General features: G+C 37.1%; 1 protein-coding gene across 5 annotated transcripts in view; it reads right to left on the reverse strand.

Moving 5' to 3' along the window:
* LOC133526768 (kalirin) overlaps positions 1-23,531 on the reverse strand; it is a 228,163-nt gene that overhangs the window by 137,897 nt on the left and 66,735 nt on the right. For all 5 annotated transcript variants that reach the window (XR_009800775.1, XM_061863506.1, XM_061863515.1 and 2 more), the window contains exons 15-23: positions 21,986-22,193; positions 18,026-18,254; positions 17,525-17,756; positions 16,974-17,174; positions 11,933-12,198; positions 10,520-10,687; positions 10,080-10,206; positions 9,555-9,766; positions 8,082-8,214 (exon numbers count right to left, since the gene is read on the reverse strand). Coding sequence is in view for 4 of the 5 variants with exons in the window: in XM_061863506.1 (XP_061719490.1) it covers positions 8,082-8,214; positions 9,555-9,766; positions 10,080-10,206; positions 10,520-10,687; positions 11,933-12,198; positions 16,974-17,174; positions 17,525-17,756; positions 18,026-18,254; positions 21,986-22,193 (1,776 nt within the window). In the remaining variant the exon portion in view is untranslated. The remainder of the gene's footprint in view (positions 1-8,081; positions 8,215-9,554; positions 9,767-10,079; positions 10,207-10,519; positions 10,688-11,932; positions 12,199-16,973; positions 17,175-17,524; positions 17,757-18,025; positions 18,255-21,985; positions 22,194-23,531) is intronic.

Consider the following 23,531-nt stretch of genomic DNA (forward strand, 5'->3'; position numbering starts at 1 on the left):
AAACGGTAAAAGTAAGAAAAATAATAATAATAAATATTATAGGACATTATTACACAAATTGGCCAAGTCCCACAGTAAGCTAAATAAGGCTTGTGTTGAGGGTACTTAGACAACGATATATATAATATATAAATATTTATAAATACTTAAATACATAGAAAACATCCATGACTCAGGAACAAATATCCATGCTCATCACACTAATAAATGCCCTTACCAGGATTTGAACCCGGGACTACCCACTAGGCCAAACCGGTCGTCAAAAGATAATTAAAACCCAACTAAACATACAAAATTCCTAATTTTAGAAGACTCAAACAAGGGCCGACGAGCTAATATTATATTATATTTTTTCTTGTCGGAAATAATTTAAGCCATAGGCTAAATATAAGTTATATATTGAAATGATGTAATAAACTAAAGTAAAAGTGACCAAGCCCTCCAGTACCTGATATCGGATAAACAAGTGTTAAAAGTAACACTTGCACTGCGTGTGTTATCAATCGTTGCAGACATATCTTGTTTTAAGTATAATACGATTTTGTTCAGTAATTATAAATGCATATTCTTTAAAAAGTTACTAATAAAAGCAGACTAGACAGCAGGTGGCAACATTGAATGCACAATTAAAAGGAAAGGGATCAACCGCTTTTCCATACAAACGTGTTTTCTTGCTCCTCTCTGGATATATACCATTTCACTTTTTATTTTATTTTTATTATTATAAGAATTCTAGAATTCTAGCTTTGCGGTGAAGGAAAACATCGTGAGGAAACCTGCATAAATCTGCGAAGGAATTCAAAGGTGTATGTGAAGTCCCCAATCCGCTATGGGCTAGCGTGGGGACTATAGCCCGAGCACTCTCGCGCATGAGAGGAGGCCTGTGCCCAGCAGTGGGACATATATAGGCTTAATTATTATTATATTATAAGAATAAGGAGCGAATAACAAATTTTTAAATGCTCATAACTCTTATAATAAATAATTGCTATTCGAAAAGCAAATTAAATGAAGTTTTGGTTTACATATATACATCAAATTGTGTGAAAATGTTATATATAATGTTAATATCCACAGAGGAAAATGAGGACTTCGTTTTTATGAAAAGGCGATGGCGGTGGTGGTCCCATGAAAAATATCGTTTAAGATGACATACATATACAATATTCATTACATTAAACTCGCTAAATACTGCAAAATCTTGAAAGAAAAGCACTACAAGTATAAAATAAAACCAGCCAAGAGCATGTCGGGCCACGCTCAGTGTAGGGTTCCGTAGTTACTCTTCCGTCACAATAAGCTAAACTGGAGCTTAAAGTATAGTAAATTGTTAACCAAGGGATGAAACGGTACCTTTCACGCGAGTTAAACAAATAGGCAAATTTGCATAATCAGTACCTAATTAGGTAAAGTAAGTCTTTTTACTATGAAGGGGGAACTTTTTGCGATAACTCAAAAACAGCTAAACTGATCATGTCCGCTATAGTTTTCATTTAATGTCTTTCTTAAGCTCTACTTCCACGATTTTTTTCATAATTTTTGGACCTATGGTTCAAAAGTTAGAGGGGGGGGGACACAATTTATTTTTCTTTCGGAGCGATTATCTCCGAATATATTCACTTTATCAAAAAATGTTTGTTGAAGACCCCTATTAGTTTTGAAAGACCTTTCCAACGATACCCCACACTGTAGGGTTGAAACACAAAAAAAATCACCCCCACTTTACGTGTAGGGGAGGTACCCTCAAAAAAAAATTTTTTTAGATTTTATTGTACGACTTTGTCGGCTTTATTGATTTATATATCCACGACGAATTTCAGCTTTCTAGCACTAACGACCACGGAGCAAAGCCTCGGACAGACAGACAGACAGACGGACATGGCGAAACTATAAGGGTTCCTAGTTGACTACGGAACCCTAATAAAAGAAGGAAGATGTTCTATGACACAAAAAACTACTGCCTAAGGACAATGAATACAATTCATCGTCATTTCTTATAGTAATCACTAGTAAATCCCTCACCCACTCCCCATAACCCATATAGGTACAAGGTAACAGGAAAATACTTCGCTGGATTGGTTAAATATAATAATGTTATTATGTTATGACTAAATTCAAATTATCACGTTTCTATAGTTATTCGTCAATTCATTATGTGTTTATGATATTTTTGTTAGCTCAGATTAGAAGCAAATGTTGATTCCAACCATAAGAACTATAATATAATCTAAACACACATTTCGTATCCACCCTAGAGTTCTTTATATACATCGCACTTACTATTTATTTAAGATAAGTTATAAAAATCTGATATGTAAAAAAAAAACTCGATTGATTACAAAAAATGCATGCATGCACCCCATCTCAGTATTTTCAACAGGCAATACGTACATTTTCCTTGTTATTCAACGGCATAGGCCCGATACGCACACCGCGGACTATGTGTTTTAACATCATTAGATATAAATATTCCACACTTATGAGCACCATTACATTATAATTGAAATCAAATCAATATTATTTATAGAGACAGTCACAGAACACACCATTACTCATCCCGAGCCCTGAGCAACTGTACAGCAAATGTCCATACCACGTATGTGTGAGTCAGGAGGAAAAATGTTACACAAATTTGTCTACGCCGTTAATGACTTTGGACCAGCTATTTAATCTACCACGGATTCAACTACTTGCTAGGAGTCTGTTTAAGTAGAGACTAAACACAAGTAACTCAGACTGATAATGGATAATGGGTTTACGATACTCGACAGCTCATAGGGAACGCCACATCGGTAAATACTTGTAAAATAATAATACGTTTAAGACTGACAACGACATTGCTCATAATTAAATTTTAAGTGTCTTGATGTAATCTGTGTAACATAACAATCCGTTTTCTGTAAAAATATGTAAATACATACAAGCCTTTGTTAGTACAATATTTTTTTGCCTAGTTTCTGATTTGAGCATTACTTATATTATTTGTAAGTTACAACGGTTTTAGGGTTCAAAGACTAGAAGAATGCGAGATAACTGTAAGATTAACAAACCTTTTATAAAGTAAACTCAAAACAACACAGGCTAATCTAGTTGTTACTTTTATTAGAACATTATTGTAGGGCACTGTCAAGTTAGATGCTAACTAAAGTAATCTTAATCTTATCGCAGAATGAGCGTCTTGTGCTGATAATGATAAGGAAATACCTAGCAGCGTATGAAATAGCGATACAAGTACGTCCAAGTAATACATACTTCATAGATTTAAAACGCATACGACAGTTTTTTTAAAGTTGCGATAAGCGAGGTATTACTTGTGATGATAGTGAAATAGTGAATAGGAATAACTTAAGGGTCGGTTACACCAAAACGTCTGTCTCCGTTAAAGCGTTCTCAAAATTTTACTATACGGAAATTTTCATAGTTACAAATGGCCTTAAGAGTAGTCGTTGCCTCCTACGTTTTATCTTATGCCCTTAGGATCCGAGATTAGTAAATGAATACAGAGTGTTACTGTTAACCTGCATACATAATCGTCCCCAGAAACCTTCATGCTAATGAATATTGAATCCCCGTGAGAAATAGTGTTAATTAGTGAGATTTATAGCATTCAAGAGCGTATTTTGGTTGTTTACTTACAATGTAAGCCTTGAATACTTAGTTAAATCGCGGTTTATAAATTTTCAGACACAATGCCATTCGGGTTCATATTAGAAGGAAGTATACAAGCGTTCCTTCAAGGAACGCTTGTATGTCAGAAGGTTAAGATTCTTTATAGATTTAATTGTGTCTGGCAGGATTCGGATACCGGTATTTACTACATACAAAAATACCGGTATTATTACGTTCTTTGGTTTATTATTTCATTTTTAATGGGACAATCTAATAATAAGTTGTTAAGTACCTAAATACTTTTTGTATTGAGACTGACTGAAATAGAAACAGGTTCGTGCGTTTCCGTATAAAATACCATAGTAAAATTCATTACGTAAAGAGCATAAAATAATTAAAAATATTCAGCTAGTTCGGGTTTATTTTAATACCAGTTCCCAGTACGTTTAAAGGTCCCTTTTTTTTAGTTTTTCGTAAATAACTCGTAAACGGAGGCCCATAGCAAAAAATGTTCTATCACGCAAATAATCTATATAAAATTGCCTACAAGAAAGATTCTGTACACTTTTTCGCTAAGATCAACATTTAAAAAGATATTAAAGCGGAATAATAAATTAAAAACAATTGTATGGTCCATTTTACTATATTTTCGTAAATAACTCGTAAACGGTGGCCAATAGCAAAAAACGTTGTTAAACTACACAAAATTTTCTACAAAAAAGATTCATCACACTTTTTGAAAAAGATATTAAAGAGGGAAAGTTTATTAAAATTTATTTTAAGGTTCCTTTTCTTTCGTCTTATTACAGAAACAAATTTTCTCAAGAATTATCATTATCTCTATAACAAGACCGATTTCAGTGATGACTTTGTATGACATTTTAGTCTCTAAAGGCGGTTAAGACTTTAAAATCTGTCGGGTTATATGGGCCCACGGTGTATAAATAATAATCAATAACGTTTAAGATTATCTTTGCCTCAAGAAGATTGAGAAGGGCAGCAGATGAATCAACTGCTCTGATAGCTTACCGCAGTTACGTCACATCTGTTCTTTGTTATGGAACCATTATTTGGGGAAACTTTACAGCTGCTAATCAGGTATTTTTGACGCAAAAAAATTGTATGCGGGTTGTGGGTTAAGTACGGTCATTAGATACGTGCAGACCTCTCTTTATAAAATTCAAAGCCTTGACCTTAGCTAGACCTATTTTAAGTCCATCATCACCTGACAAGGATTCTAACAAATAAAAAACTTTGAACTTCGAACTAATTTACTTTAATTTTGTATGGAAATATAAAATTTTAAAACAAAAAACAATACAGCGATTCTTATTATTACGGTTTACCTGTTAAGAATAGCATATATTTTTAAGAAAATAAGTTAACTCTATATTATAGAATCTTTCGCTTGCACGGGACTCAAAACAAGCACTCGAAGAAATATCAAACTTTGCTCTCTTGTTGTACAAATAACTATTTCACGTCAGCAGCTCGAACAAGGGTAATTTGCTGCTTAAAAACAGTGAGCAAAATCGCATTTTGCTCACCGATTGAGACAAAATAACATTCAAGTTACCTTTAGATTCGAATGTCATTTCAACGTGCGGGGCCTAATACAAGTTCGAAATATTTGGATTATATTGTCTTTATCCCTTTCACGTCATTAGCAAAAAGAAAGAGACAAAAAAAGTGCATACTTAATTCAACGGTATATTGACGGTTTATAATAGACCCCCGAAATAAGTCAGACCGCATCGTTCCAAAACACCCTACGATTCTTCATTCGTAATAATTAAATAAAAGTTTAAAATTTAATAAAAACACCATATTTTACGTATTTTATTATACAATCAAAACAATGAACTTATACAAATTTACGCAATTGTTACGCAGTAAATAATTCTACTTAACTACTTTTAACGATCTCTACTATAGTTGACAAATAGTAGTATCCGCAATTCGGACCGTATCTTACAAAGTTTTTTTTTTTACAAAAAAAAAGTTGTCGATTGAACTGTCAATTGATGTTCGTTAATTCATTATTTTCGTATTATTTTATTGAAATTTCTTTCGTTTTGTTTTATTGCGGTAATTAAAGTTAATTGTTAGAATACCTTCAGAAAACATGAGTGAAATAGTGATCCGTCCGTCTGGAATACATTTTTTCAGGTTGTATTTTTTGATGGCTGACTGACGTGAAAAATTTTGTGTACTACACGAGATCAAAGTTATTTACATCTCGTGCGCTTTTGAGTCCCTTACTACGCTCAAGATTCTAAATTATAGAATCTTTCGCTTGCACGGGACTCAAAACAAGCACTCGAAGAAATATCAAACTTTGCTCTCTTGTTGTACAGATAACTAATTCACCACGACAATGCCCCTGCACACTGGTCAGCAGTCGCAACAGCCAAATTAGTAGAATTGCGTTACGAAATACTGCCCCACCCACCTTATTCTCCAGATTTGGCCCCATGTGATTTTTTTCTTTCCGGTACATGCGACACTAAACTCAAAGTACACCAATCCTCAATTACTACCAATATTATATCAAACTATTCTCATAACGAATGAAACTCAAATGAACTTGTTACCAAAATGAACCGTTCTCGATTTGCACTTTCCTCAATATGGGCCAATTCCAAATGTACTGAAGCTCATAAAAACCGATACACAGAAGGCTCTTTTCCCAAAATACTCTAAATTTCAATCGCAGAACACCCGTTTCCCTTAATGATTGATTCACAAAACGGCCTTTTCCCAAAATACACTAAATTCTTGATTGTCATATTTTAGGAAAGGAATCGATATCATCATTTTGTTTCTTGAGATTCACCATGGCCAAGAGGAGGTCCAGCACTGAAATTATTTGTTATTGAGAACCAAAAAGGGCGCCCGCTCTCCTTTATGATGGGCACAGGTATAATTTTAGTCACGAGAACAAAAATTCTAATAATTGGAAATGTGCGAATCGCACTACAGGTTGCTTCGCATCCGCGACATCATTTGATCCTACGCGATTGGATTGAAGCGAAAAAAAATGTAATTCCCACTTAATGTGTATGGGAGGCAGAAGATATTAATTTGTATATCTATGTCAACTTTTAGCTTAATAGCACTAACCATCACGGAGCAAAGCTGCGGACGGACAGACAGAAAGACAGACAGACGGAAATGGCGAAATTTTATGGGTTCCTAGTTGACTACGGAACCCTAAAAATAGTAAGGATAGGGAGGTTACAAAGAAAGTTTTTTGATTTAGTGTATTCGTTTGGAGGAAATTGCCTTCCTCGAAAAATTTTGAGCAGTAGTAGTCGTCCGAATTGCCCTATATAGTTCTATAAGGCAATTCTGACATCTTAGAAAAATACTACTATACCGAGCTTAACAAAAATATGAAAAATCAAGGGAATAGTGCATTACAAGTACTTTCAACAAAAATAGTTTTCGCTGAAAAACTATCTTTCCTAAACACAAGTGCCGTGAGTTTGATACGAACTAATGAGCCCGGTAACGTTTTTTTAGATTTTACTCAATTTATCGATACTATTTTGCAGCAAATTGTGATAAATATATTATTATGTACCTATACATATGTCATATTGGAACCCTAAAAAGCACCGTACCCGTATAAAGTATGACAATCGTGAATTTGGTGTATTTTGGGAACATGACGTTTTGTGAGTCAATTATTATGAAAATCGGGTGTTCTGATACTTTCCCGTATTTCAAATTTAGGGTATTTTGGGAAAAGAGCCTTTTGTGTATCGGTTTCAGTCTATTTGGAATTGGCCCATATTGAGGAAAGTGCAAATCGAGAACGGTTCATTTTGGTAACAAGTTCATTTGAGTTTCATTCGTTATGAGAATAGTTTTTTATAATATTGGTAGTAATTGAGCAGTGGTGTATTTTGAGATTAGTGTCGCATGCACCGGAAAGATTTTTTTTTATTCCCAAACATGAAGAAATGGCTCGGTGGGAAAAGATTTTCATCAAATGAGGAAGTCATAGCTGAAACTGAAGCATATTTTTCAGAGTTTGACAAAAAATATTTTTTGGAGGGGTTGAAAAAACTGGAACATCGTTGGATGAAGTGTACGGGGTTGAAAGGAGATTATGTAGAGAAATAAAACTAAAAAAGGTGAGGTTTTTTTTTTTGCAAAAAGTCACTGACTTATCAAACCACCCTCGTATCTAAACGTTGCAGGTTTTAAGTAAGTTCAACTTTAAGAAATTAACCTCATATCTTTTAAGAGATTGTGACGTGAAACCTCGCCCAGTACGGATATTATGGTCGTTCTTGTCTACGTGATAGCGTGATAAAAAGATGGCAGTCATTTTTGACAATTATTTTATCACGTGGATAAAGCCATCCATAATACGCTTGCAGGTCTATGTCACCAAAGTGGCAAACGGATTCGCAGAGAGACTTTTGTTGCAAATAAGTGCGATGAAATAAAACAGTATTTACCTTAATTTCTCCTTGTCCTTCCGCGCAGCAAGCCTGAAGATCCTTGAGTAGCAGTTGGTATTTTGTAATTCTTTGCACTGGTTTTATTAGGTACGCAGCTAAAGGATGTTCCAATTTTTTCTTGCGCTGCACCCTGATAAAGAATAAAAGGATTACTTTCCAAATAATTTTCCTACACTATAGTAGAAACAAAGAGAATTGATTGTAATAGAGAGCTATAAAGTAAATATAAAATCTAAGAAAAAAACGTGCCCCTTAGTTGGACATTCCAAAAATTCGTACAGATGGCGCTGTACTGTGCCATATGTTTTGCGGTCACTGAATTATCAAACAGTTGACGTTTGACAATTCAGTGACCGCAAAACATATGGCACAGTACAGCGCCATCTGTACGATTTTTTGGACAATCAGAGTAACCGCAAAATATAGGGAGCTGTACAGCGCAATCTTGTTTACTTGTCAAATTCGAAGCACGAAATTGTCTTAGATTTTACGCATCTTATTCAATCAATGTATCTTTGGTAGAACTCAGTATAGCGTCTGTGCGGAAAGAAAACAGTCGTGGCAGAAATGTGAACTAAATCAATTTTACAAGGCAATCAAACCATAGACACCTGTCTAATAATAAAAAGTAAATAAACTAACTTCTGTCGTTTATATGTCATTGTGTATTTTTATTAACAAAAACAGCAAGAATGATGTATAAAATAATATCGAAACGGGATAATATCGCACATAGTTCAATAAGGAAAATTACATTTTAATATTATTTTTCATCACACTTGCTCGAAAAAGATCTTATTTCATGCAGGTGTACTGAAAGACAAAGGCCTATATTGTTCCCACGGGAGTTATGGATTGTGAATTGTTTTTTAATTTTGTTAGTAATTCATACAAATTAACTAGGTATAAATTTCGTGACAGTGTTGTCAGCATAAAAAAAAAACCATAAAATAGCACTGACACGCGCTCAAATCCTACGACTCTTCTCTCTCCGCACAAACTCTATAATGCAAATAAAATGTTTAAATTTAGTTTTACTAGAGCTCCATTGATTGCGTAAGATGTCTGTCTAAGACAAATTGGTGCCTCTAATTTGATAGGCGATGTAGATGACGATATACGACTTCGTACGTTATACGATAACTCTGGTAACTCTGGTTATCGATAGTTGACAATTTCTGACGTTCTCAATAGGGACGAAATTTTCTCGTAGCTTTATACGAGTAACCTGTCAGAGCGTCCTTATGGCAAGCGACAATGCGGTATCTTTTGCTTGAGAACTCACATTTAGTGACCACAAAACATGCCCAGTCTGCACTGATCCGCCATCTGATTCGGCTACCAAACTAGCTTTTTGGTTATCGTCTAGCAAAGTAATTTTATCAGTAAAAAAAGGTGGCAAATTAGAATCGATCGATCTCCCTAATTTTTTTTTTGTCTAGACTTTTAGAATCAGAGTGTAAAAAATACCTCTCAAAGTAGTCCCCGGCGTGCTGCACGACGGCGGCGTTGCTGTCGGGCTTGTTACGGCAGTACGCCACGTACATGTCGAACTCGCGCGCCCACGTCACGAAGCAGTGCCCGACGTCCTCCGGCATCGTCTCGTACTTGTCCAGTTCCCGTAGAAACACTCGCTCGTGGAAACGATGGATCTCCTCGATGTTACCGAATATTATTTCCTCCTACAAAATAATAACTTAATTAAAATCTATAAACAATAGCTAAGCCATTCGTTTGTATGAGGTTCACCGAGAACCGGTCTGGATAATTAATAATTTTATTACGGTTTAAAGGATAGAGCACTTGTAAGACAGCCCATTCATATTGGTTTAAATTATGTTTTACGTCAGACAATATTTCAGGGGTAATTTTATGGCTAAAATAGGTTATAGGTTTATGTGACGCCACGTTTCCGCATGATAGCGATTAATATTGGTAATATTTTTAAGGTTATGTATAAAGGTATTGTTTTTAAAACAAAATGTTCATATTTACCTTTCCTTGCAAAGCCTGAGGCACAGAATTTGGGTCGGTACGCATTTCTCGCAGGTAGCAAGTAATACATGTTTCCAAATCTTTGACATAAGCACGTTCAGTCTGGAGTAACTCAGCCATGATAAACCTGAAACCAAAAGTATGAGAGTTACTTGTATGCCACTCAACAAGTGTACTAAATTTTTTATACCACAATGTTATTGCCAACTAATAATATAATTGTCGTAGTTAAAACGTAAAGTAATATCACAGCCATAGAGCAATACAATACCGAATAGGAACAACAAGTATTAATAAAAACCAGCAATTGTAACCAAACGATAAAATCATGAGCAATGCAATCATTGTCTGACATATTTTGTGGATGCCCCGTTACAACACCCCGTTAGCATCGCGTGTTGAATGTCACGAGTAATATAGAATTATAGAGGTGCCCGTACTCTTTCCGGCGGGCGCTGCGGCGCTTGTCGTCGGCGGCGCTGGCGGGCTGCGGCGCGGCGCGCGCCTCGCTGTCCGCCGACTGCGAGGACGCCAACGACGCCGCCACGCCGGAGTCGCTTTCCGCTTCGCTTTCGCCGCCCTCCATACTTCCACTAAATTCTGCATATCTGTAATGGTTATTTAATTTTTTCCCAACTAATGAAGTTAATGAGCATAGGCTACTGCGCAATTTTTAAACATATAGGATTTCACTTAATATTATTAAAATTACAAAGACCAAATATTTAAAAAAAAAGTGTTAGTAATAATTCCTTACTATAATTTTGAATGGCACATACCAACTTCAAACTGGCAGTCTAACTAGAGACTCTAGAGGAGCGTCACAGTTATATTACTATTCAACTACTTACACATAAAAGGGTCTAGCAGGCTAAGGAAGGAGAAGTGGCCCCTGTGACGAATATCGGATTTTTATACTGTCATTTGTTGGCTATCTTATAATATAGAAACATCTTAACTTTCAACTAAACGCTTTCGTTGACATTTCTTTTTTTTTTAAAGTATGTTGCACCAATGATATTGAGTTGATTTTTCGGATGTTAATAGCTAATACTATTTGCAGTTTATGTGATTTTTTTCCATAGGTGTACCTTTACAAATACTTGTTGAAAATAAGATAATGGAAAAAATTACATTTTTGGTACAAGCTTTTATCGCTGACTGTACTTTTCTTTCCACAAGTAACTAATACTCATCAAGACAATTCTAAAAACCCCTAACACAATTAGGTTACGTTGTTTTATCACAGAGTTCCTATGGCCACCTCCTGTCTCCATCATCAGATCATCTCGATGGTACCATAATATTGCATTGTCACCCGACTTACATATGTATGCAAATTTTCAGCTTCATCGGAAACCGGGAAGTGGGTCAAATTTAACTTGCAAAATTTGATTACAAACACAACGGTCAGGTGAAAAAGCTTGTAAAAAGCTGTCAAAAAAATCACTGACATTTTAATCATTATTTTTTCAGGGAATCAAATATTTTTTTTAAATCTGAGTTATACTCCTACTCATTCTTTGTAGCTATGATTTGGTTTGATTGCTCTACCTTATATTGTTCAGGAGAAAAACGACTTTGAAAAATGTGTCCATAAAATGACGTTTTTGACATTATCTCGGTGACGGTTCAAGATAGGAGGCTGAAAGTTAGGGTGTTTCTGTATTATAAGATCCGAAAATCCGATATTCGTTACAGGGGCCACTTCTCCTTCCTTAGCATGCTAGACCCTTTATAGAAGAATACTAAGCTGTAAGATGGTTTTAGGTTTATTAAGAATAATGGCAATATGGTTATTGTAAATAAATGCTGAATTCACGAATTTGAGAGATATGAAGAAAATAAAATACCTAGCATCGACTGCGGCCACCCACTCCTTGATCTGCACGGCGTGCGGGTGTCCCTTCTCGACGAGGCCGTCGGCGAGCTGCGCCAGCAGGCGCACCCGCTCGCGCGACTCTCGCGCCACGCCGGCCGCCGCCGCAGCCGCTGCCGCGCCGCATCGCTCCTGCGTCTCCCGGATCCATTCCACGGCCGCGCGCGCCGACCGCTCGAACAGCGCAAATTGCTGACACTGCTCGAGCCTCTTTTTTCGGACCGTCCAGTGTTCTAATACCTGCATCAACGCCGCATTTCAATACAAACGCTTTATCTAATATAAAATATAAATTGTACACTGTTTATTACCGGTTGAACAAACAACATTAGATAAGTCCTGAACATCACATCGCACGGGACTTCCGAATACGCATGAGGTTTGTTCCAACGATATCGCGCCTCATGGTACATGTGCGAGCACTGTAACGACCTGCCTGATACCATCACGAACGCAGAACAAAAGCCTTATTGTCTCTGCGCGGACTCGCCGATGACACTGACAATGACAATAGCTAACATCGGCTGCCAGTAGAAACCTTGTACAATGGTTACATTTAGATATAAATATTTTCATACTTGGAATGATATTTACATTTCTAAACAACAACGTAACCAGTCACAACAACGTAACTGACACAATTTCAGTAACAATGTTTATATTTTTATTTTGTTTCTGTAAACAATCCGTACAAATTGTCGTTCAGACTTTCGATAATCTAATACGATTGCAGATAGGGGAAGATAGGCACCATTCGGACACTTTTTAGTTTATATTTTTCAAAAATTTGTCTTTAGAGATAGATTACTCAATTAGTTATTTTAACATTATCCGTACATTCCGTTCTCTACTCAGAACGTTAGAAGTCGATAACTTTTATAATAAATGAATAAATTGAATTTTGGTGTAAGCTCTCTAATGGATGAATCTACCCTACCGAGAGGGTACATTCGTATATAGGTAGAGGAACATTCAGAAAACATCAAAATAATTATCAAACATCACTGTTTGGTCATGATGTAAATAAATAAAATTGAAAATCCTAGAAAGGGAAAAAAACGAAGGACGGATAGAGATGGCGCCTTACAAAATTTTAGGAATTTTAGTGACTCGTTTCTCGAATACGGCGCACGTATCATGAGAAAAAACTATGCAAATCTATTGATCAAATGTGAGAATGGAACAAGACCATAAAAATTACCGTTTGTATCTACCGCTGTGTATCTACTTCACAATCAGCTAAAAAATGTTTCATGAAAATTTTCATTTTATCGGCCATTTTCGGCAACTGTAGGTTGGTTTCGGTGGTAACGCTACCCCATCTACAAAGTTTAAGTCAAGGGCTGTCGATCTTCCTTAGAATTACCCTTTATATTTGCGCATGTGTGGTCTGATGCTGGAGAAATAGTTGCCAGTAATTAGCATACAAATATTTTGCTACAGCAACATTGCTCCCACCTGGCTTTGTCTATACAACTTTGGGAACATTTTTTTTTCAAATATTTTGATTTATGTCACACTACCATATGTAAATTATTAGTATTTTATATAAATTATTAACTATTTCAGTTTGTCTTTGTCTATTGTAACAACTCGCCTACGAGTACCCAATATGTATATATCTATTCCAATATGATTATTCCGCCATAACTCAGGTACAACCAGACCAACCAGGGGTGCTACTTGATGTTATAAAAGGCAAGGATCCAGCTCGGAACGAACAGTTCGTGTTTAACTTTAGACTTGTACTGTTGATTTAAAAAAAGTATTGTTTGATATTAAAGTGAATAAAATAACTGATTTTGTACCAAAGTGTCTTATTGTCATTACCTCGGATTTGCCTATTGGAAGGTTACACTATGTTCATAAAATCTATGGAGGTCAGAGGCACGTCTACCCTCCATAAGGCCTTGCACTTGGGTGTGGCCGGTTAGAACATAGACAAAAGTCCGCAATTTCAATGCTGTCAATAAAGTAATAGACGAAAAACTATCAAGATTTACATATAAAATGATTAACTTACGATTTATTTGCTTGCAATATAATTATTGATTATTTTTTTTTTTAATTAAAGGTAAGAAACATTTTAATCTTTTAATAAAATAAGCGTACTATTGCCAAATTCAAACACATAAATTTAATCTTACTACCCCCTTAAGTCCAACGGACGCTATATCGCGTCCGAAATTACAATCAAAATTGCAATTCTGACCCCTAACAAGGTTGATATTTAAACATAAGACAAACTCTTTATCTCACTTACGCGAGTGGAGCCACAGGCACGTCTAGTATATTAAATAACATTAATAAAACATACTTTTCACGCCACTGTTCGAAAATGTGGCAATAGATGGTCTAAAACCAAACTCGAAAGTAGGCAATAGCTGTAGCACCTGAACCACCACTACTACCTAGTTGGTTACTAAATTCTGTTACTGCAATAATCTTTATCTACATAAAAATACTAACGAAAATTGAATAAACTATGTATTAAAACGAAGTACACAAAATCAGGAATTACATATGACAATATCATTCAAAATGGCCTCCTCTGGCCTTGACACAGGCCCTGAAACGACGAGGCCAGTCATCAATAGCGGCACGCACGATTGTCATGTCTAATTTCGTCACTGTCTTAATTATGGCCCGCTTGAGGGAGTCAAGATTTGTGTGGGGTTTAGCACAGGCTTTCTCCTCAATAACCGGCCACATGGCATAATCCAGGGGGTTAAGGTCCGGGCTGGAGGACGGCCAGTCTTCGTGGGCAATAAAATCAATTTTATTCCTTCGAAACCAGACTCGAGTTGTTTTTGCCTTTCGTGCAGGAGCTGAGTCCTGTTGAAAGACCCATGGCTGGTTTTGAAATAGCGTGTGGCTTAAGGGCTTCACTATTGGTTCGAGAACGGTTTCCTGGTAAACTTTGGCCCCAGTTTTCACACCTTTTTCACAGAAATGAACCTGTGTTAGCCCTGAGTATGACACACCCAGCCAAATCATTACATAAGAGGGATGATGGCCTCGTTGCACTCTCGGAACAGCCGCAATAGCCTCTTGACTGTTTTTTGCATACACTCTGTCATTCTGGCGGTTACAACATTCTTCAATGGTAAATTTTTTTTCATCTGTAAATAATATTTTTCGGTGGCCATTTTGTGCGTACCGGTTCAATAGCACGCGACTTCTCTCTAGCCTTATAGTCTTTAACCTTTTGAACGCCACGCCTATCATACGCGGCGTGTAATCGTGAAGGTTGATATTGGGCTATAGCCGCGCGCGTCATATGACGTCTTTGGCGGTCAAAAGGTAAATCGCCCATTAAGCGAATGACCTTTTTGTCTGCGGTAAGCGTGTAGTCCAAGGTCTTCATTGATAACTTTATTAGGGAGCTTCTCTTCACATACATCTGTATAGCCAACAACTTTTGCTTCCGGACGGGGTTTCTTGCAATTCTCGCCTTCACTGCCTTTATTAGAGCTTGGAGTCCGAACGGTGCGTGGTCTTCCGGACCTCTTGCGGTCATCGAAGCTCTGAGTACTATTGTATCTATTAATTGTGCGATAAACAAATTGTTTGGTGATTTTTAGGTTTTCAAGCAACTTTTAAATCATGTTTGGCGGGTGCCCACATTTGTGCAACGCAATGACTGCGATACGATTCTCTTTTGGACCCCAATTCATTATAGATACGACGAGATAAGCGTTATGTGTGGTATATAATTATAGCTCACAAATCCACCACATTATGTCATTTTTTATTTTTTCGGTAGCATTTATTTTAACGGAAATAAAGAGGTTACAAATCGAGTAACAGAACTTAGTAACCAACTAGGTACAATGTATCATTGTTATCATGATCTGTCATTGGTGCGAGTAAAAGGTCTTTTTTGGCGCAACTTTTTTACTATTTCTATTTCTATGTACTATTTCTTACATTACAGAATGTAATACGGAACAGACTTTTGTAAGACAATGTTCCTTCCAAAACACCTTTAGGGGGGATTTGTCGATAAAATTCATCATCCTTTTTTATACTATGTCGGTGGCAAACAAGCATACGGCCCGCCTGTTGGTAAGCAGTCTCCGTAGCCTATGTACGCCTGTAACTCCAGAGAACATGCTCGTTGCCGACCCTAAAAAAACTATACGTGGTTTACACACATTGTATACTAATGTATCTAAAAATCATCAAAATCGGCGTCATCAAGCAATTCAGCCGCTAATGGATTAAGTTTAATTGTCGTAATAACACACTAAAACAAAAGAAATTCAATAAAATGATATGAAAATAGCCACTTATAGTTTCTATTTTTCTCCGTGAGCTTCTACGGATTATCGTCTTATCTATTGTTTAAAAACGGCAAAGGCGCGTGCCACTATGAAAAAATGGTGAGGCCGCATAGGTAGCGTTTATTGAATTACTAATAGAGTAGTAAATAATATCTTTATTTTAGTGTAAAAAATAATTATAACATATAGGTCTATTTTAACATTAGTAGTACGGGATGGTTAAATATATATATACATATTTATTACTATTTTACCATTGTTTTATTGTTTATTTAAAATTAGCCTGTTTAAAGTTTAAAATTAGCAAACAACTGTTTAAACAGTTGATTATAAAAATTATATTATATCACCATATTTTATTATATTATAGACCACCATATTACAATAAATAGTTATAACCGAGCTCGGTCGCCCAGGTACTAGACAGTTTAATTGACAACTTTATTTTGTAAAAAAAACTGTAAACTGTAAAAGTAGAGATCGTTAAAAGTAGAATTATTTATTTTGTGTGATAAATAATCTTTGTATTTTTTTGCTGTTTGAAGTTTATTATTCTCGTTCTTATTGCTAATGACGTGAAAGGGACAGAGAGAACAGATAATGAGCAATGCGACTGTGCACACTGTTTTTAAGCAGGAAAGTACCCTTGTTCGAGCTGCTGAGGTAAAAACATTTTTTACTCAATATATAGTGTTGTCACCCTAATAATCTGTATTACAATCACCGTACCTTGTTCTCCTGCGAGAGCAGAGTGTCGAGAATAGCCCTAGTCTGCTCGTGGTGCGCCTTGCTAGCGGCGGCGGTCTGGCCGTGCACCTGCGCGGAGCGCGCCGCGTACTTAAGGAATGTCTCGGCTGTGCGCCGCGCCAGCGTACACGCCTTCAGAAACGCCTCCTTCTGCTCGCCGTGCTTCACTATTAGGGCTGCCACCTACCAAGAAAATTACACAGTTGTTATTAAAGCTAGTACTTAAAACACTAATGGAGCCAAGTTATATTTTAGCAAAGATAATTGATTGTAATAGAGATGTTTAAAGTGTAAGAAAAAAACGTGCCCCTTAGTTTCCAATACAGATGGCGCTGCACTGCGCCATATGCTTTGCTGTCACTAAGTTGTAAAACGTCAACTTTTGACAGTCATAGTTACCGCAAAATGTATGGAACTGTACAGCGCCATCAAGTTTACCAGTTAAACTCGAAGCACGAAATAGTCTTAGATTTTATGCATCTTACTCATCTTAAAACTACGGATTTCTTCGGAACCCCGACGTAAGTACTAACCTGTGCCGCCTTATCAACAGCCTGCGACTGCGTGAGCTCGTCAGTGGAAGGAGCGGCCGCCGACCCGCACCAGTCTTCATCTCTGCGGTACTCTCGTTCCAGCGAGTCCAATACCGAGCACACTTGTTCAGCGGTTTTATAGAAATTGAGCGACGCCGTGACAAGCTTGTGTCTTTCCTCCGCACAAGTGACCAGGCGCTGCCAGCGCTCAGTTACTTCTTCAGAAATCTCTCTATAATAAGGACATATTATAATATTAATAACATTCGGATGCTTTTGCGCAGCGTTGTCATATTTTAATTCTCATGACAAAGAATATAGATTCCACGATTTCCGGCCAGTTCTCTATACCTACGGATTTTTCAAAATCCAGTAACGATAATGCCGTTGCTCCGCGGCGCAACGGCTTCCAGTGAGTATGTTACCTCAAATTAAACAAATGCATATTTTAACGGCGGCTAATGTAATATGATACATAGTAAGCAAATGCAATGACATTACCTGATAGTATGTGGGTCATAATGATTGGCGGCGCGCAAAGCATCAGCCCTGTATTTAACTTGCACCGCGCTCGCATGCGTCTTCTCCACCGCCACTTGGAACTGGTCGTGCTCCCGTTTGAGCTGCTCCGCCTCCGCCAGCGTCCCAGGGATCGAGAACGAAGCCGCCAGCATCGCCTCCCCATTGCGGATCCAACTCACCACCTGCGTGGCATCCTTTTGGAACTGACCTGTGTGATTCATGCTGTGATTACTAATTTATATAAACTGTACACAAACAATGACTACCGCTTTTATGTAACGACAACGTTTAAATAAGTATATTGTAAGTGTATTAAGTGTTAATCTTATCTTTATAATGTGTTGACGTACAATACGAAATAAATATGAATATAAATAAATTAAACTAAACATTTCAAATGAAATGTAGCTAGGAAGAATTTTCCTTGTTATTCTATTCTAGTAAATTGTAGAAATGTAAAATTGTTACATTTATAGTACTTATTGATGAACTATCGATTATCCTTCACTCAGACTTATATTTTGGTTTTATTTGTTATGATAATTCACATTTTATAATACCTACACGTATGAGTGTGTACAGTCAGCAGTTTTGGGGCATTATTCTATATGTTAATATTGCTAGAACAAGGCCCAAAAGTATCTGCCGTCGTCTAAAAATGTTAATTTAACCTCTTCTATTTACATCTATATATTCTTATAATCAATTAGATAGTGACAGCAAAGAGGCCAAATATATCGGAACACAATATATCGGATCTTTCTTTGGTATCAAAAATGTGTAACGATACATTTGGCTACTTTGGCCAAGACTATAAAGCTGTTGTTTAACTTGCAATGTTTATTATAAGCTTTTTTTGTAACATGTTTGTTCGGGTCACATCTTTCAAGCTAAATTAGACCCAATTAATATTACTCGATTGAGCTAAACCTTTACATACATATGTAAGTACACATAACAATGCAATGAAATAATATAGCATTAAGTACTTTAGGTATAGATCCCTCTTAGGGATAAGTTCGCCTTTGTACTACATCTGGGGGCACGGCAGTGCCCCCACCAAGTCAAGCAAAAAAGCACGGCCGTACCATCCTTTTCTCGAAGCAATTCAGACCATTTTCGACCCCCTGTAACTTCGTTGTGGATAAAACTAGAAGACTGAATTTTCAGTAACCATGCAGGCATTGTAAAGACACGGTATATTTCAAATTTCATTCAATTTGAACCAGTATTTTAAGAATTATAACGGGTCAAATTTCTTAATTCTGTCACTCACTGACTCACCGATCATCAAAATTCTAAGGCACTTCTAGCAGACCTAGAAGCTTCAAATTTGGAATATAAGTAGTGTTTGGTGTATGAATCAAGGAAAAACTAAAAAATCTAGAAAAGACCGCAAAGAAAATTAAGCCCATACAGTCAAGTCTTCAGTTAAATTTTTCAATATTGGCTTTATTCGTAACGATGTTTTATGTTTTATTTATACATATATACAATAAGTAGAAGGTACCGAAAAGGAAAAAAGTAGAACTGTCTACAAAATACAAAAAGAAATGAGATCCCATCAAAAACAATACTTGTCAAAAAAACCAAGTCTCGCAACTCAGTTGTTCTGCGGTAAAAAGTTGTGAGATCCATGTAATACCAAGTCGGTTATTAATTTATTCAGTCTCTACTTAAGCGACTTTCTGTCTTAATACGTCCAGTCTCTAAGACCACGATCGTGGTCCATAACAATTGAAAATCAATTGTGTCTGGAATCTCCGTACTCGAAGCATTAAGTTGTTACGTAATAATTAACAGCATCTTATAGTGACGCATATCAATATTAAAATTCTTTAATGTTTTATATAAATATATTGAGACTTGGCCATCGCACTAAATAATTGAATTTACATGTGTTTTCAGGCGATTGAATTTACACGTGTTTTCAGGCGATGGGGGGGGAGGAGGAGGCGATGGTTACTTTAGGTATAGATCCCTCTTAGGGATAAGTTCGCCTTTGTACTACATATTTATGTTCTATATAACTCTATATACCTACTCTTCAACATTATTTTAAAAGAATAATCGAACTGCATCTTTGAGAGACAGAGCGCTAGGATGATGTGGTTATAACATTAAGGCCGCCTTTTGTATGATGTTTACTTTTGTATCATGAACATTAAATAAAATAGGCCATGAAAATGCAGATGTACTTGCCAGAGCCGGATCTGTAAGTAACCATATAGGTCCTGAACCATTCGTGGGGCTCTCACAGGGAACCATTATAACGGCTATCAAAGACCACACTAAGACCAGACACTAAAAATAACGGGACAGTCTGACGGGTCTAAAGCACTCAAAGCTCTCCATACAAGGAGTAGACTCCGGTTGGAGCAAAAAGCTATGGAAACTTAGCAGGAGACAACCTCAAACTATAACAGGGTTGTTTACGGGCCATTACGGAGTCAAAGGAGTTTTGGACAGGATGGGACACTCCGACAACACCGATTGTCGAATGTGTGGCGAAGAGGAAAAGACAGTAGCACACAGTAATGTGTGAATGTCACGCCCTCGCCAGACAAAGAATGAAGGACTTTGGAGCAGGCTACCTGGAACTAAAGGAATTCAAAAGGCTACCCATAAGTAAACATGCGCGAAACAGTGCTTCAAAAAGTAATGCTATATCACATCACTTTTTCGAAAACGTATGTTACACTGAGATATCACATCACTTATCACTCGAAACGAAACATTTACCCGAACGAATACAGCGCGCGGGCGCGCGCGTGATGGCAACATCACACTCATCACAGTCATCACAGTACCAACTACATTACGCAGCGAGTGTTAGGACTCTAGGGCGTATCATATCGGCGCGTCGATCTATTACGCATTGCGTTTTGTCACCGCCATGTGATAGATCGTTTTTGTTAATGTTTTTATTTTTATAGTCGTAAAATATGCATCATAGATAAAAAATAAAAGAAAATATCTGTTAATTAATGAGATAACGCCATCGAGAGTCACGTAGTAGTATTTTTATTTGGGTATATCAATAAAATTATGATATGATACTAATACGAGAATGTACTGTAAACACTAGCTCACTATTAAATTAAAGATAAATAAGTAACTTCACTCGTGCTTAATTTAGTTTGCCGCGAAAGTCAACCAAACCAAACATTTCACAACAATAATAAACAGTAAATACGTTTTTGTTCGTCAAATTCAAACTCGCAAGCGAATTATCATTTAGCCGCATCCTTATAGGTAAAATACTAAAAACATTGTAAGCTCTATGTTAACGCATAACAGTTTTAAATCGATTGCAGGTGCAAAAATCCGTTATCGTATCAATTTAATGAAATTTGCAATAACTCAAATGCGACTGCTACCGACCGGCCGAGCGGACCGATCCGAAGTGTTCCGAAAGCATTGCGGAATGAGAGCGAGCGAGCAGTGAGTGCGGGTGCGAGCGGGTAGCAAAGTAATGATAGCATGGCAAACAAACATCACACATCACACCATCACGTCTCATTGCTCATTATACATTACGCGGATTGTATATAGACTTGAACGGACCTTTCGTACCGACTACCGGCGCGTCAATCTATATTGATGCTTTACGAGTTTACGCGCGTGTCGGCCAGTCATGTGCTCGAGTGATGTTTGAAGTAATGCTTGGTTTCTCGGAGTGATGCGTAATGCAATATTACGCGTTTGAGTGATATCTCATTTGTGATGTTACGCGCATTACTTACACATGTCTACCCATAAGCTACATCATCCAACACATGGAGATGGTCAAAAAAGCTCTTGAGTAGCTGACGGATCTTTCCTTAGGGGGCAACTACACAAAAGATCCCTATGGGTCGAAGTGTATCCGCAAGAAAATTAGAAGATAAGATAAATAAATAAACTACCAAGTATGAGAAAAAGGCACGCAAGACTGACCCAGCTGGACGCACTGCTCAAAGCGCGCGCGGCGCTCCTCGGCGAGCTCCTCCAGATCGAGCTGGCGGTCATGCAGGAACTCGAGCAGTAGCTGCACGCGGGCCTGCGCATCTAGCGGGGCAGGCTCCGAGCCCTCCGCGCCGCTTGTGACCATCGCGTCCGCCGCCTCCGCGATGCCGCCCGCCAACTCCTGCCCTTGTTGTACCACCTAATAAACAAACGCAAATGTACATTTGGATTTAAACAGGATGGCCTAAAAAGACATTGAAAAATCGGTGAACACACAGTTAAAAAAAAAAGATAGCCACCACCGAATACAGAAGGTCTTCCTTCTTTAAACTAAAACCGGTTAAAAATAAGTGCATATTGTTGATCTGTATATCAAAGACAAAGGAGAGATACTACGTTGTTTTAATTAAATGCTTGCATTTTTAATGAGAAATTTTAAAAGATGCGTAAGTAAAAACAATCGAATTATATTTATATCGGAGAGACCGAGCTTTGCTCAGAAACCAAATAAAAACTCTAAAATGCGCATTTCCTAGAGACCTAGCTAGATTGATTTTTCGCCCCGCACAACCCCTCAAATCGCAAATTCAACGAAATCGTATGAGCCGTTTCCGACATCCCCGGAGTACATAAATATGTATATATATCTTTTTTTTATATATACCACGTCGATGGCAAACAAGCATTCGGCCCGCCTGATGTTAAGTCACCGTAGAATTGTTTGACGACCGGTTTGGCCTAGTGGGTAGTGACCCTGCCTACGAAGCTGATGGTCCCGGGTTCAAATCCTGGTAAGGGCATTTATTCGTGTGATGAGCATGGATATTTGTTCCTGAGTCATAGGCGTTTTCTATGTATTTAAGTATTTATAAATATTTATATATTATATATATCGTTGTCTAAGTACCCTCAACACAAGCCTTATTGAGCTTACTGTGGGACTTAGTCAATTTGTGTAATAATGTCCTATAATATTAAAAAAAAAAAAAAAAAAAAAAAACAAAAAAAAAAACAAAAAAAAAAAAACAAAAAAAAAAAAAAGGTGGACGCCTGCAACTGCAAAAGCGTTACATGTGCGTTGCCGACACTTAAAAAACCTCATTTATATATATACAAGAATTGCTTGTTTAAAGGTATAAGATGACAACCGAGCGCGTAGTAAGATAGGGATAAGTTAGTGATCATATAAGCATAGTTTCTACAAGGAACTGAATACTTTCATGACTGCAATTAAAGTTTAGGTAGTTTAACACAGAAGACCGTATTAGTGAATGAATAAAAGACACAATTATTAATTCACTTCAGTCAAGGGCCAGATAAGATGAGCTGATCTCAATCCACGTTTATAGTACAAAGGGGTTGCCGGCCGAAGACATAGACGGATGGATAGGTCTGAGGCGGGCAACCCCATATTTTCCGCCGAAGTATGTATAGTGCTTTTCTCAAACGTGCAATGAAATATTAATGTTATATTCCTTATAATAGGCTGCGAAGTATGACGTTTCAGGCGCGGCTAGGACAAGAGGTCGTTAATGGA

The sequence above is a fragment of the Cydia pomonella genome, chromosome 1 (genome assembly GCF_033807575.1).
Source record: "Cydia pomonella isolate Wapato2018A chromosome 1, ilCydPomo1, whole genome shotgun sequence".
Classification (NCBI taxonomy): domain Eukaryota; kingdom Metazoa; phylum Arthropoda; class Insecta; order Lepidoptera; family Tortricidae; genus Cydia; species Cydia pomonella.